Source organism: Canis aureus, chromosome 19 (assembly GCF_053574225.1).
Source record: "Canis aureus isolate CA01 chromosome 19, VMU_Caureus_v.1.0, whole genome shotgun sequence".
NCBI lineage: Eukaryota > Metazoa > Chordata > Mammalia > Carnivora > Canidae > Canis > Canis aureus.
This window is the reverse complement of record NC_135629.1, coordinates 58,616,141-58,630,415: the sequence shown is the minus strand read 5'-3', so window position 1 is coordinate 58,630,415 and position 14,275 is coordinate 58,616,141. Positions and strand designations below refer to the sequence as shown.

At 66.0% G+C, this 14,275-nt stretch overlaps 1 protein-coding gene and 1 long non-coding RNA gene across 4 annotated transcripts; one reads left to right on the top strand and one right to left on the bottom strand.

Annotated features, from left to right (window-relative positions):
- Positions 1–1,869: 1,869 nt before the first annotated feature.
- On the bottom strand, positions 1,870–8,062 carry ADAMTSL5 (ADAMTS like 5). 3 transcript variants are annotated; one of them, XM_077860708.1, is made up of 14 exons: positions 7,904–8,009; positions 7,276–7,477; positions 6,788–7,073; positions 6,306–6,477; positions 6,105–6,196; positions 5,800–5,860; positions 5,538–5,646; positions 4,372–4,499; positions 3,975–4,086; positions 3,548–3,634; positions 3,263–3,426; positions 2,916–3,126; positions 2,768–2,839; positions 1,870–2,424 (listed from the first exon to the last, which is right to left on the bottom strand). In XM_077860708.1, the coding sequence occupies exons 3-14, from the start codon at positions 6,805–6,807 to the stop codon at positions 2,123–2,125; spliced, it is 1,530 nt and encodes a 509-aa protein (XP_077716834.1). In that variant the 5' UTR covers positions 6,808–7,073; positions 7,276–7,477; positions 7,904–8,009; the 3' UTR covers positions 1,870–2,122. The 3 variants fall into 3 exon arrangements, with proteins under 3 accessions (XP_077716834.1, XP_077716833.1, XP_077716835.1); XM_077860707.1 differs by lacking the exon at positions 7,276–7,477 and having other exon boundaries at positions 7,904–8,062; XM_077860709.1 differs by lacking the exon at positions 7,276–7,477 and having other exon boundaries at positions 2,916–3,114; positions 7,904–8,062.
- On the top strand, positions 4,954–6,648 carry LOC144290979 (uncharacterized). Its single transcript, XR_013358445.1, has 2 exons — positions 4,954–5,559; positions 6,108–6,648. It is a non-coding gene; the product is annotated as an uncharacterized LOC144290979 (long non-coding RNA).
- Positions 8,063–14,275: the final 6,213 nt, after the last annotated feature.

Sequence of the window (14,275 nt, the reverse complement as noted above, 5' to 3'; positions counted from 1 at the left end):
CGGAGCACGCCCCACGCGAGCCTCTCCTCCGGCTAGGCCAGCCGGCCTGGGGCTGTGGCAGGGCTGCCCCGCGGACCCCCGCGCCCCGCCACACCCCACACCGCGGCAGTGAGGCAGAGGGGTAACCCCGGGCTGGGGGGGCAGCGCTGGCAGAGCTGAGCGGCTCGGGGGCCTGGGTGCGCGCTGCGGAAGGAGGCTGCTGGGTGGGAACGGGCGCTCCGGGGGAAGGCCGTTGCCCAGGAGAGAAGGGGGTGCCCTAGGGGGGCGGCGGGGAGGGGGGGGCTCCGGCTCGAGGGCCCCAGCAGGTGCCTTGAATCCCCTCCTGCCACCAGGGGGCGCCCAGGCCCCACGCCTCCAGAACCGCGTCCCACTCTCCGGGGAGGGAATAGAGGGATTGCCCAGCTTCAGCACTTGCTGCGGAGGACAGGGCCGGGACAGGGCCGGGAGGATGAGACGCCAGGGACGGGGAGGTCGGGGACAGGGCCAGGCTCAGGCTGGGAGGACGGGGACAGGGACAGGGAGGATGGGGACAGGGAGGTTGGGAGGCCCGGGCCAGGGAGAATAGGAGACCAGGGGCTGGGAGGACGGTGACAGGGACGGGGAGGTCAGGGCCAGGCCCAGGGCCGGGGAGGACGGGAGACCAGAGAAGGAATCCAAAGGTTCCCCTCCTCAGAGCTAAGATGGGCTGAAAGGGTACCCACAGATGGCGAAATTGAGGCCCACAGAGGGGCAGGGTCTGGCTGCAGGTCACCTGCAAGGTCAGAGGCTGAACCTGATTCCCTCCCCCCCCCCCCCCAGTTGAGCATCCCTTGTCCGAGACAAAACCACAACCACGGACGGTAAAGAAGTTCAGACTGTCGCAAATGACCTCATACACCATCGCATGGGGTGGGGAGGCAAAAGGGTGACCCTTCCAGGGTGGCCCCAGGGGAAGGTTTGCTGAATGACAGCGTCCAGGTGCCCCCAATTCACACATGGCCCAGGTCTGCCCTCCTGCTCCAGGAGAACAGAGTAGACTATGTCCGGGAGAACACATGCGCACAGGGGACAGGCTGAGCGCTCTGAGCTGTCTCCTCTGCTGGGGGTGGGGGGGCTGGATGGCCTGATGTCGAAGTGTGGCCCCAGGGGGCTGGGGAGGGCGCACTGGGCCAGGAGGAGGAGGAAGGCTGGGGTGCATGTGAGCACACGTGCACACGGTGACAGCGTGAGTGTGGGGCTGCCTGCCAGCTCCCCCCCACCCTGCTGCCACGGATGCTCCCCCGGGGTGCCCTTGTTTTTAAAAAGTGCTGTAAAGGGCAACCCCGGGGACTCAGTGGTTTAGCGCCACCTTCAGCCCAGGGCGTAATCCTGGAGACCCGGGATCAGGATCTAGTCCCACACTGGGGTCCCTGCATGAGCCTGCTTCTCCCGCTGCCTGCGTCTCTACCTCCCTCTCTCTGTCTCTCGTGAATAAATATATAAAACCTTTTTTAAAAATGCTGTAAAAATTAAGTAGGAATAAAGAAGGGATGGATAGCAGTGCTGGCCTGAAAGAAACCCAGCCAGGGGCGCACGGCTGCCTCAGTCAGTGGAATGAGCCACTCTTGATCTCCGGGTGGTGGGGTCGGACCCCATGCTGGGTGTGGGGATTACTTAGAAATTAAAAGCAGAGAGAAGAGAAGATGGGAAAAAAAGAAAAGAAATAAAAAGAAAGGAGGCCTAGTCAGCATTGCTGACGCTCTCAAGATCATCTCTGGTAGCCAGGGCAAGAGGGGAAACAGACACCTTACAAGATGTCTTGTTAGGGTCGCTTCTGTCGGCCCTGCCTGTTTGTGACAGTGTCTCTAAAAAAGCCAGTGTGAGGCAAAGGGAATAAAAGCAGACACAAAGTTTCCAAGTGTAAAATATCTCTGAGTTTCCCAGCAGCCAGAGTGAGAGAGGAAATAAGAGTCTAGTTGTCCTCACCAGAGCCTCCTGCTCCCGGCAGTGGATCGTGCAGGGACATCTGTGCACGTGTGACGGGGTGTCACAGAGCTGTGGGTGGGAGAGGTTTCTAAGCCAGGCCAAGAGGGGAGATACGCTGAGTCTGAGCCTGGTCGGGCCTGTCTTTCTCGCTGCACACGGCAGGCCCCGGTCCCAGGGCTCAGACAGGGCAGCGCCGGGAGGCCAGGCGCACACGGCTGTCCTCGGCGGGGCTCCAGATCCGGGCATAGCCAGCGTGGGGCAGCAGTAGCCGGTCCTGAGTGCCATCAGGGCTGATGAGGCGCTGGGCGGCCAGCAGGTACTCGCGGTGGAGGTCCAGCCGTGGGCAGGGGCAGCGACCCGGGGCCCACACGTACTCGAGGGCCCGCAGTGGCGAGCGGTTCTTATAGATGAGCTGCACCCGAACCTCATAGCGCGTCTCCTGGGCCTGGTGGAGGCGGCTCAGCACTCGGGCTCTGAACACTGTGGGCAGGACCGTGGGGAGGCTGGCTGGACGCTCCACCCTGGGCACCCATCCCCACACACCCCATTACCAGAGAAAGGAGCTGGGTCAGATGGGGCCCTGGAGGTCCCTGGGAACTGGAGGGGTGGGAGTGGGGAGGACTGGGGTCAGGTGAGGTCAGGGACCAATGAGGGGGTCAAAGGTCAGGTTAGGGCAAAGGGTCAGATCAGGGAGTCCAATTAGGGTCAGGAGGGGTCCAGTTGGAGTCAGGTCAAGGAGTCAAAGGTAAAGTTAGATCGTGGTCAGAGGTCAGCAGGACAGGGGTCACATTCAGAGGTCAGAGCCAGGTAAGGAGTCTCTCACCAAAGTCACTGCCGCAATAATGGAGCAGCCGGTGGGCACGACCTCGAGTGTCCGGGCAGGGTTCGCAGGCGTCTGTGGGGGCCGAATGGTAAGGGGCAAGGGCCGCCCCTGCCTGCTTGCTCCCCACCCCCTGCCGGGCCCGCCTCACCTGGGGTGGGGGTCGGGATCCGTGGGACAGTGGTAGCTGGGGCTGCGGGCAGTTCAGGGGGCTGCGCTTCCACCTGCCGCGGCTGCTGCTGCCGCAGGGACCAGCCCAGGGCCTGCGCCTGCGCCTGCGCCTGCGCCTGGAAGGGGCCGTAGCGCTCCCGAGGGAGCCAGAACTCGAACTCGATGCCGGGGTTGGGCTCCTGCAGGAGGACCTGGAGGGATGTCACACCTAGGGAGCCGCACCGGACCGATGGCCCAGCGTCCTCTGGCCGCAGCCTCCGCCCCCCTCCTGAACCCCAGCCATCCCCTACACCTGCCACCCCGGCGCCCTCAGAGGTGGGCCCGCACCTGCAGGAGCAGGTCTTCGGAGGTGGGCCCGGCCGCGTGCAGCTTCTCCTCTGGCCCTGCAGCGCGGGTGTAGACCACACGGGTGCCCGCCGCCTCGTAGGTCCCGGGTGGGCTGACCGCCCAGTTCCCGTTGAGCACGTAGCGCCCGTCGCCCCCTAGCAGCGCTGCAGGGGACAGGTCAGCGCGGGCTCCCGGGGCTCCCGGGGCGGCCGGCCCGCCTCCCGACCCCGGCTCCCAGGGGCCCCCAGGCGGCCAGCAGGGCGCCCCCCTCGGACCCCGCGATACCCAGGTGGTTGCGGCTCCGGTGGGTGACGCGGATGTGTCTGGCGCCCTCGGGGATCAGGGTCACGTTCCAGTACCCAGCGAAGGCACCTGGCCGGGAGGAAAGAGGGGCGTTGGGGCGCAGGCGGGAGGGTATTTGAGGGACAACTTGAGGATGAAATGAGATGCTGCGGTTAAGGAGCTTAGCCAGGGTCCTGGGGCCCCGCAGGTCGCTCAGCTCCGGGAGTTCGGGTTCTTCGCGCTGAGCGCAGCGGGGAGTTAGAACCCCTCTGCTCCGGGGAGGGCGGGACCATCGGGCAGCAACCAATCAGAATGCAGAGCGGAGGGGGCTGGGCCACAGGCTGGCCAATCGCTCGGCACCTCGCTTCCGGGGCCCGAAGCTCGTTAAAGGGCCCGCTCCCGCTGGCGGGGAGGGCGCGGGGGCGCTCACCCGAGTCTCGGAACACGCGCTGCACCAACAGACAGGACTCGTTGGCGCCGCCGCAGCGGCCGCAGTGGTCTTCGTGGGCGTCCGAGCCCAGCAAACCGTCACAGCCGGCGCTCTGCAGGGGCGAGGAGGGCGAGCGCGGCGTCCCCGACGGCCCCCCTGCCCGGGGCGGCCCTGGGGGCGGGGCCCACGAGGAAAGGGGCGGGCTCTGGGGGAGGAGGCCGCGGGGGAGCCGCGTGATGGGCGGGGCCTGGGGCTGGAGGGGCGGGGCCTGGGCTGGAGGGGCGGGGCTTGTGGAAGGGGCGGGGCTGGCGCCGCGAGGGCTGGGGTCTGAGGTCGCGATGCGCGGCCGGGGCCTGGGTGTTGGGGGGACGCGGCGGGGGCCCCGGGGAGGCCTTACGAGGCAGCGGCCGGCCACGCAGAGCCCCTGGGCGCCCGGGCTGCAGGGGGTGCCGTCCAGGACGCGGCCGAAGCTGTGGTAGAAGGCGTGCCCCTCGGCCAGGCAGTTGAGGTCGCACTGGTTGGGCGCTGCGGGCGGGAGGAAGCGTGGGGCCCGCGGAGGTCGCGGAGGCCCTGTGTTCGAGTCCCGCCTCCTCTCCCTCAGTCAGGTGAGATGCAGCCAAAGCCGCACGCCGAGGCTGAGGCCCAGCCAGGTCTTGCACCTAGTTGTCCTGCCTCCCAGGCGAGGCTCCTGGGCGTGCTCGCGGGCACTCACTCAGGTAAGGACTCCCTGCACCTTACCTAGGGCTAACACCCTTGCCCATTCGTCATTCCTTCTTTAGTTCCGCAGTCGCTCACAGAGCACCTGCTACTTCCCCAACACTGTTCCAGGTCTGGGGGCCAGCAGTGGGCACAAGTCGCTCAGCACGTGGGCCCTGCACCCAGCACGTGCCCAGTAAAAAGCCTGGGTGTGTCACTGGCCCTCCGCAGGACTCAGTTTCCCCCTCTGTCCGGCAGTGGGGCACCACCATGAGCCGTCCGATCTCACGCGCGGGCCACAGAGCCCTGTCCCCTGCTCCTCCGGGCTCCCCCCGCCCCCCCAGCCTGGCCAGCAGACCCTGCCTGGAGCAGAGCCCAAACCTGCCTTGGCAGGCCTCTGCGGGGGTGGGATCACCACAACTTCCCTCTAATTCTTAGGGGAAAAAAACCACAACCGAAAAATAACCCCCCAATGAGGTTGACAGATGGAACGTTCTCCATCTCTGTATCTGCTTCCACTATGGTGTCTAAAGCTTTCTGTTTCCGTTAATTCTGGAGGCGTGCTGCCCCGGGCACACAGTTATGTAACTTGCTGTTTTCAGCTAAATGCGGCAACACTTCCTGCTACCGGGATAAGTTTGGGAACTATTGGCCTCTGGATACAGCTCCACCTAGATCCTCAGCCTGGTGTTCAACCCTGTGCTTTCCCCTTTCACCCCAGCTCCTATAGATCCTTCAAAGCCCCAGCGCTAATATTCTCCCTTCCTTGCAGTCCTGCCATCCTCCCGCTTTCTTAACAGCCCCTTCTCCCTGCCAGCTCTCCCTGCCTCTTCTGGACCATCAGGAAGACTTGGGAAGGCTACTCACCACCGTAGAAGGGCACCCAGTGGTAAGTCCTCTGGGTGCCCAGGACAGGGTGGCCATTGTAGAGGGCACATTGGAGGTCTCGGAAGGGAATGGCTCCTAGGGGACAGTCCTGAGGACAAAGGTAGGTAGGTCTGAGGCTGGAAGAGCCCCAGGGGAGCCCAGAGAACCTAGTGGGGTGGCACAAGTGTATCTGGGGGCACGAGCAGGGAAACAGAAGGTCTTCCAGGCACAGCCAAGGGGCCGGTAGGTGGACAGAACTTACCGGCAGACGGCAGAGGCGGTACTCGTGGGTGTCTCCCCAGCAGGACTCCTCCCCAGGAAACCTACAGGGAGCACAGAGGCCCAAGTGTGGTCAGGACCCCCAGTAACCCTCTCCCCAGAGCTGGCCTGCCCTCCGCCCCCCACTTTGGGCTGGTCAACCCCACCCACATTCCATTTGGATCAGTGGGATTAAAAGGCGCAGCATGTGTGGGCAGGCTGAGGGTGTGGCCTGGAGTGGGGCGGGCAGGCAGGAGAGGAAGGGCAGACACCCCCAGCCCCCCAGCCAAACCCTGGCTTTCTGCTCACCAGATGCAGTGCCGGCTACGCACAGAGAGGCCCCGCCCACAAGAGCTGGAACAGCGACTCCAGGAACCCCAGGGGGTCCACTCACCGGGACCCTACTTGGGGAGACAGAGGCACCAGCAGCCTGGCGAGGAGCCTGGTGGCCCCCAGACTGCGGGCCGGGTCCCTAAGTCCGCGCGCTCCCTGGGCCCAGGTCCCCCTTACCTGAGCACTGCCCCCTAGACCGCAGTTCAGGAGAGTCCAGAGCAGAAGGAGGTTCTGGAGGGGGCTCTGCAGTGGGGGCGCCAGCGGGCCAGGATCTGCACCCCAGCTCTGTCCCAACTGGCTGTGTGGTTTGGGGCAGTAATCTAACGTCTCTGGGCCTCTGTTCTTGTCTCTAAAGAGTGGGGTAATAACAGAGCCCCCGTTACAGGGAAGTCTCGGGGCTCTGTCGCATCAGGTGAGAAGAACAGGTGGCACAGGGCCCGCTAGTGGGGGGAGAGCTCAGGAGTATCTGCTGGTATTGTATCGACTGTGTTGTCTTCCGATGTACACAGTAGGTGCTAAATCCGTGTGTGGTTGTGGAGGGAGTCGTCCCAGGATAGTGCGTGCTGTCTGCAGGGTCGGGGCCCCGTCACCGCTCACCCCACCGTCGTCCTCCTTGTTTCTACCTTCCTGTGTGGCCGAGGGCCAGCCACTCCACTTACCCCGGCCTCAGTTTCCTCATCTGTGCAATGGGGACCAGCTGGACCCAGTCCAGGGCTCTAGGAGGGACTTTCCAGAAGGTGCAGCAGGTGGGGGCGGGGTCAGGGGCCGAGCCCCTGGCTGAAGCCCCCCAGGCTGCACCTGGACCTGCGGGACCACCTCAGCCCCCAGGTCCCCCGCAGCAGGGAGCCCCGGGATTGTGGGATCAGGAGAGGGGGTGACCTGGCCCCAGTCCAGCTGTCAACGCGTGACCTCATGTGCAGAGGGCGTGGGCCCCACCAGGGCGGCCTGCGGAGGGAAGGGGCCGCTGATGAGGACGCAGGAAAGAAGGAGGCATCGGGGGTGAGTGGATGGGGTCGGGGGGAGAGGCTCTGCCTCCTGGGGCCTCAGTTTCCTCATCTGTCAGGGGAACGACGAAGTCACTCTCCATCCACACCCTCCTCCTCGTGACCATGGCATTGCTGGAGGAAGGGGGGGAGCAGGGGGCCACCTGTGAGTCCTTCCTCAGGCCAGGGCCGGGTGCCCGGGGTCAGCAGTCCCCGAAGGCCGCGGAGGACAAGCTGGCATTCTCCGGGCCCTGGTCCTGTGCCAGCCGAGCCTCTGCACGCTCTTGAGCCTCAGTGGCCCCGCTCTGACACTCGGACCCGGCGCATCAGGGGCTGGGGCCCGTGGAGGCTCCAGGAGCTGAGGACCTGGGGGACCAGTGGGCAGGTCCCCTTCTCTGCCCAGGGCTGTGTGGCCCGCTGCGTCCCCGCCCCTCTCTGAACCCAGAGCCCTGGCCGGCCTGGAGGAAGGTGGTGGGAGAGCTGAGGTGCGGCGGGGCTGGGCCCTCTGACTTCCCCTCTGGGGCCACAGCACCACCAGCTCGAGGGGTGGGGCCAGGTGAGGGGTGGGGGGCGAGCAGCACCCGTGGTCTACCCCGCAGAGACCCTTCCCGGAGGAGCCACCTCCTTCCGGCCGCACTCCGGACCGCAGGTGTGACTCCAGGGCAAGCCACGCCTCTGAGGCCTCAGTTTCCCCAGGAGAAAGCAGGGCAGGGCTCTCCCCCACCCTGGGGATTGCTGCCTGGCCAGCCCCTAGCCGGCCCGGAGAGTGGGAGGATAGGAAGAGGGACTTACCGGCTACGTAGAGCCCGGGCGGCACGTCCTGACTCCCCGGGCGGCCCCAGGACGAGCGGAAGCGGCGGGGCCCGCGGGGAGGGGCGGGGGGAGCCGGGGCAGCCCCTCCCACCCGGCCTCCCGGGGCGCGCCCAGGCCGGGGTCCGCAGGGGCCGCAGCCCCGTGCGCCCTCGCGCGGCCGTCGCTCGCCTCGGCGCGGATCTGCGGCAGGGGACTGGCCCGGCCGCCCGGGGCTCGCAGCCGCGGCCTGCTGTCCCGCTGTCGCGCTGTCCCGGCGTCCGCGCTCGGTGACCTTGGAAAGCCCAGGGCGGGAGCCGTGCGGGAACGGGCCGCCCCTACCCCCACCCCGGGGCTGCTATTCCGGGCGCCGCGCTCAGGGCCCGGGAATGTGCCAGAAGCGAGGTGGCCCTGCGGTGCCCGGAGTCCCGGGGCTGCCCGCTTTCCACCGACGCCCAGATCGTCCCCGCGGGGTCCCCTTTCCCAGTCAGTACGCGCTCCCCGGTCCTCTCCCCCAGCCCTCGGTCAAGGTCACCCTGCTGAGGCACCCTGCTCGCCTGGGCTGCAATCCCGGGGTCCCCCTCCAGGTCCCGGCCCCCCAGAGCAGGGCCCCACCGCCCTGGGAGCAGTGAGCGCCGGAGGCCGGCGTGGGGGGCGGAGAGCCCCCGTCCAGCCCCGCCAGGAGCATTCCCGGGCACTGCTGTCACCAGAGGCCGGCCCCACCCTGCCTTCCGCCCTCCCCGCCTGGCGCTGGCCCTAGGATTCCGGCTTCCCACCCAGGCCGTGGGGTGGCAGCGTTCCTCCCAACGCTCTCCCTAGTGGACGCCGCTCTTTTGCGAGGTCGGGGAGGCCCCAGGGCCCCCACCACCCGCCCTTCCGCAGCCCAGCATCTGCGCACTGCCCCCCACCCTGCCCACGCAGGCAGCGGCAGGTGCCCCTCTGCTCACCCCTGGCACTCCTCGCCGTTGCCCATGATGCCCCTGACAGGGGGGTTGAGGGGGTGGGGACAGCAAGGGGACGGCGAGTGGACCGCCCCTCTGGCCCCCTGCAAGCGCAGGTTCAGCTTGCCTGCCCCCTCCTCCAGCCGGCTGTGGGGTGTGGAGCCCTGAGCACGGGGTGGGGAGGGGAAGGGGCTGTCCAGCCCCGTGGGCCCTCCTGGAGCAGCTCAGAGCCAGGCCCCTCGGAGCCACTTATTCACGCGGCATGTCCTGAGCACCTACTGTGTGCGGGCACAGCTGAGCAGGCCCGTAGCGAGGCTGAGGGAGGCCGCCGCCTGGAGGGGTGGAGTCCTCCCTTTGACCAGAGCACCCGAGGCCACTGCAGATGGGGATGGGGTCGGGACGGCCCTCACTGAAGAGCCCATTGCCACAGAGAGGAGGCGGCAGGTGCAAAGGCCCTGAGGTGAGAATCAGTGGGTCAGAGAGGGGCCGAGGGATGGGAGGCCCGGGGGGCGGGAGGGGGTGCTCCAGCTGGCCGCGGTGGGGGTCTCCCCCCACCCAGCGCCACCCACAGTGACCCCTGAGCCTGCCCCCCGGCCCCCGCAGCCTGCCCCCCTCAGCCAACAGGCACCTCCCTCCCCAGCAGCTCAGGCCGAGCTCCCGCCGCACCCCTCCCGCCCCACCGCGGCGCCCATGGGACCTGTGGGCACCAGCCGTACACTCGGCTCCCTACTGGACGCCCCTCACCTCCACCCTCAGGGCCCGCACAGGGGCCAGCCCCGGGTGGCTGCTGCCTCCTCCCTGCCTCCACGGCCCGTGGGCCGTGAGCAGGGCCGAGTCTGGCCGCGGAGAGCCGGGCGGGTGCCCTTGACACACTGGGTGTTCGCAGGATGGCTGAGGTCACGGGGCGTGGGCGCGGGCGGGGCGGGCGGGGAAGGGGCGGGAGAGCCTGCCCCGCATCCCCCTTGACAGAGGCAGGCGGTGACCTAGGAGAGCTGAAGCCGAGGGTGGGGGGACAGGGCCTGAGAAAGGGTGGCAGGAGGGCGGGCGGGGACGGCTGCGGCAGGCACCTCCGCTGAGCACCTACTGTGTACCGAGCAGCGGCCTGGGGCCTGAGGGCGGCGGCTCAGAGCCGGGCTTGGCTCAAGAGCTCCACCAAGTGGGCGATCTCGGCCCGAGCCGCGGCCTGGGCTCCGCGGGCTGTGCATACAGCAGGCGCCGGGCCCCGTCGAAATGCACTCGGGGACACTGCTCTGCAGGGTATACAGCAGGTATACCCTGTATACAGAGTATACAGCAGGTCCTGCACCCGCGGGCACTGCATGTAGTGCTCCAAGCCTCCCGGGGTGCCTGCAGCCAGCAGTCCCTGCCCGCTGCCAGGAGGGGACCCGGGTCGCTGAGTCCTGCGGGGAGCCCTGCGCAGGGAGGAGGGGTGCAGGGCAAGGTGCATACAGCCGTCACTGCCGCTTGGGCCCCGGCACCTTGGGGATGGAACTTCGTGCCAGACCGGGATGAGGCGAAGATACAGAGTCCTGCCCGCCCCCCCCCCCCGCGCCCCCTCGGGCCCGGCCTCCCTCCTCTGTCCTCTGGCCGCAGCTCAGCTGGACTCAGCAGATTCCCAGAGAAGGAGGCCAAGAGCGCAGCTCCGCACCCTCGCGCAGGTGGAGGGGTGCTTACGCAGCGGGGACTCCGGGTGGGCCGCCCCTCGGCCCCCCTCTGCGGTGCCCTGGCTCAGGCCCCCAACAGGCGGGGGTGCGGACCCCTACCCGAGGCGGGGCCGGGGGATCTGGTGGACATAGGCCCCCCAGATGTAGGTCAGCGGGGCTCCTGCAGCCTTGGGCCTCAGGAGATGCGCTCGTGAACACCCCGTGGCCTCCACCTGCCCCCACCCCGGGCCTCCTGTGATCCCTCAGGCCGGCCACATGGTCCCTGGGACACTTGGTCCTCCCGAGGACACTGCAGGGAGGCTCCTGCCACCCCTGGCCCAGAACCCTGGCTCCCTGGAGCTGCCCAGGGGTGAACCGTGGCGCCCACTTGCCGGGCCTGAACAGTGAGGTGCAGAGTGGCACAGCCGCCGGCAGCAGGACCTGGGGGCACGGGGACCGCTTCCCACCCTGTCTGAATGGGCGTCCTGGCTTCCTTCTGGAGGGGGTGTCGGGTTGGGTTGGGGACCCGGAGGTGGGGGGCAGCGGGGCAGGACAGGGTGTGAGGCACGGGTTTCTCTGCAGGCCGAGCGGCGCAGACAAGGCCAGGGGGCTGGAGGCCCAGGGAGCACCCAAGGGGGTCTGCGGGGGGAGCCCAGGGGGCAGGGCGGCGGACTCCCTACAGCCCGGCCAGTCACCCAAGGGTCGGGTGACAAAAATCAAGAAAGTTATGCATGACATGGTGCCATTTCCAGAAGAGGAAAAGGGTGCGCGTTACCTAAGTTGAGGCAGGAGGTGGACGGGAGCACCCCTGCTGCGGCCCACCGTGATCCTGGGCGCGGTCGCCTGTGACCCAGGGGCTGCCTTATAGGTTCTGTTTGAATTTCTTGGAATGACCTTCTTTTTCTTTTTTTTTTTAAGATTTTATTTATTTATTCATGAGAGACACACAGAGAGGTCAGAGAGGCAGAGACACAGGCAGAGGGAGAAGCAGACTCCACGCAGGGAGCCCGACGTGGGACTCGATCCCGGGACCCTGGGGTCACGCCCTGGGCCGAAGGCGGCACTAAACCGTTGGGCCACCCGGGCTGCCTGACCTTCTTTTTTTTTTTTTTTTTTCTGCCTGACCTTCTGATTCTGATTTTTTTTTTTTTTAAGTAAAATCTTATTTTGGAAAAAATTTTAGATTTACAGAAAGTTGCAAAGATGTTAGAGAGTTTCTGTCTGCACTTTGTCATCAGTGGTGTGATCCAGTCCCCCCAAGATGTCCCCATCCTCGTTCCAGGACCTGGGATGTGTCGCCTCCTGCGGCGGAGGGGACCTGGTCCAGGCCCTGAGGTGGGGGTGACCCTGGGTTCCTGGGGGTCCCCCAAGAGGGAGGCCAGGGGGGAGCCCCAGAGACCGGCAGACCCTGCGCTGCTGGCGGTGAGGACGGAGGAGCGGCCGCGGGCCAGGAGGGGGCGCCTCTGGAAGATGGGGGGCAGGAGGGGGTCTCCCTGGGGCCCCGGGGGACGAGGGGTGACCAGCTCTGTCCACGCCTGGGTTTTAGGACTCCCAACTTCACCACGTGAGGTTGATAAACGGGTGATTTTTTTAAAGCTACAGACTCTGTGGTGATTTGTTACAACAGCCTCAGGAAACGGACGCTTGCTGTGGCGGCTCAGGCGCTGGCGCGGGCTCACCGCGACGACTAATTAACGTATTAGCAGTTCCTATTCCGTGAGCCAACTCCCAACTTCGTGTGCATTCACCACGTGTGTGTTTTTAGCTAGTTTCCTTTTTCTGTCCCAGGATCTCACCCAGGACTTCCATGACGTTGAGCTACTTTTCTCATAATTGGAAAAAAGACCCAAGCAGATGAAATACAGATGATTCGTGTGGAAATCTGGCCGGGCCTGAGGCTCGAGCAGCGCCTTGCACACAGCCAGGGTGCATCCGTGTCCCTGGAGGGAGGTCGAGGCACCACCCGCGGGCACCTGCCATCCCACCTGTGTGCTCCGATGCTCTCCCAGTGGCAGCACGGACCGCCCGCCACAGCCATTCCGACCTGGGTGGATGAGACGGCGTCCAGTGGGGAGGCCCTGGTCAGGGAGGGGGCGGCCAGGGGGCTGACACGCCCCTCGTCTTCCTCATGGGCGGACAGTCCTGAGGAATGTCGTGTCCAGCTCCTTAGGGACCCACGGGGCTGACCAGGGCCCACCCTGCCCGCTCCTCCCCAACCCCTCACCCCTGCTCTACAAAACAACCCACTGCACCAAACCCTTGCTTCAGGCTCCGATTTTCGGCAGAGCCCAGACCCAGATATAGGAGGAGAGACACGTGTCCTGCTTCAGTGTCCTGCTGGCCTGGATGAGGTCAAGGGAAGTGAAAAAAAGGGACAGGGCCCCAGGCCCCCAGCTACAGACCCTGAGAGAAGGAAGAGGAGCCTCGAAGGATAACCGGAGAGACTTGGAAGAAGGGTGGGGGAAAAGCCTGCAGAGGGGTGTCGGGAAGGACGAGGGACGAGAGAGGGCAGTGCTTCTAGAAGGAGCCGCAGAGGCTGTGAGGCTGGGAGAGGCAAGGGCAAAGTTTTGTCCTGGGGCGGGGGAGCCAAGTCTAGCCTCCCCCTCAGCGCTGGGCCGGTGTGGACGTGTGGACGCAGCGCATAGCCGCAGTCATGGGGTTTCTGAGCTCTCGGCTGTCCCCGAGGAGCTGCGGGTGGGGCGCGCTCACCACGCGGGCCTTTCCCAGGCCAGGAGGCCGGACAGACGGACAGACGGAGCTCAAGCCCCGTGCTCTCCCTCTGGCGCCTCCCCCGCCCCTGCCGTGTGAGCCTCCCCAGGGAGGCCTGGCTCTCTGCCGCCCCCTCCACCTGCGGCAGGTATTTTGAGCGAAGCTTCCCGCATTTCTCCCAGGAAATGTGCTGAGTCTGGGGAGTTATCTCAGGTCAGTGGAGGAGTAGACGAGACGGAAAGCAAACCTGCGGCCCGGAGCCTGGGGCTCGGCGGGGACGAGGGGGGAGGTCGGGCTGGGGGCCAGCCCGAGACCACCCCGCCTCTGGACCGTGGGCAGGGGCAGCGTGGGAGGGTCGGCAGGGCCCCCTCCCACCCCGCCTCTGCTTGCCAGGCAAACGGCCTCAGTTTGTTCATCTGTAAAATTGAGGGTATTAGTAACCTCCTGATGCTGTGCCTTCTTTGGGGACCGGGGGGGATCTAAAATGTTCTTCATTTGTTGTTGTGGCAAACATAACAAATTTACCATCTTAAGTGTTTTTCACTGGCAGTGGCACGCAACACACTCACCCCGTCCTGCAACCATCCATCTCCAGAACCTTCCATCTCCCCACATGGAGACCTGTCCCCAGGAAGCACTGACCCCCATCCCTGCCCACCCCTGGCTCCCACCACCTCCTCTTTGTCTCTGTGGACAGGCGTCCTCTGCGGACCTCCTGGGAGTGGGGTCCTGCGGGAGGCGTCCTTCTGGGTCTGAGTCCCCTCCCCGAGCCCGGTGTCCTCGGGGTCCGTCCACGTGGGGGCAGGTGTCGGGCCCCTTCCTCCCTGAGGCCAGGTCGTATCCAGGGTGTGCATGGACTGTGCTGTGTTTATGCATCCATTGATGGACACCTGGGGTGTGTCCGCCCACCTTTTAGCAGTTGGGAGTTACGCTGCTATGGACAGTTGTGTTTTTTGTTTTACTGTAATTTAATTTTCATCCTAGAGTGGCTGGGGAGGGGTCCTCGCTGAGGGGCAGCTGAGAACAGGAGGTCTGGGCCTGTGCTAGAGGCTCGGCCGGGAGGGGGCAGAGCTGGGGTCGGT

What these genes read in the sequence shown, in the direction of transcription:
- ADAMTSL5 (XM_077860707.1), bottom strand. Translation starts at nt 6,807, where the DNA reads ATGAGGAAACTGAGGCCGGG. An exon ending in ACCGCCTCTGCCGTCTGCCG is followed by an intron (nt 5,647 to 5,799) that starts GTAAGTTCTGTC and finishes CTTTGTCCTCAG; the next exon opens with GACTGTCCCCTAGGAGCCAT. An exon ending in CCGAAGACCTGCTCCTGCAG is followed by an intron (nt 3,127 to 3,262) that starts GTGCGGGCCCAC and finishes ACATCCCTCCAG; the next exon opens with GTCCTCCTGCAGGAGCCCAA.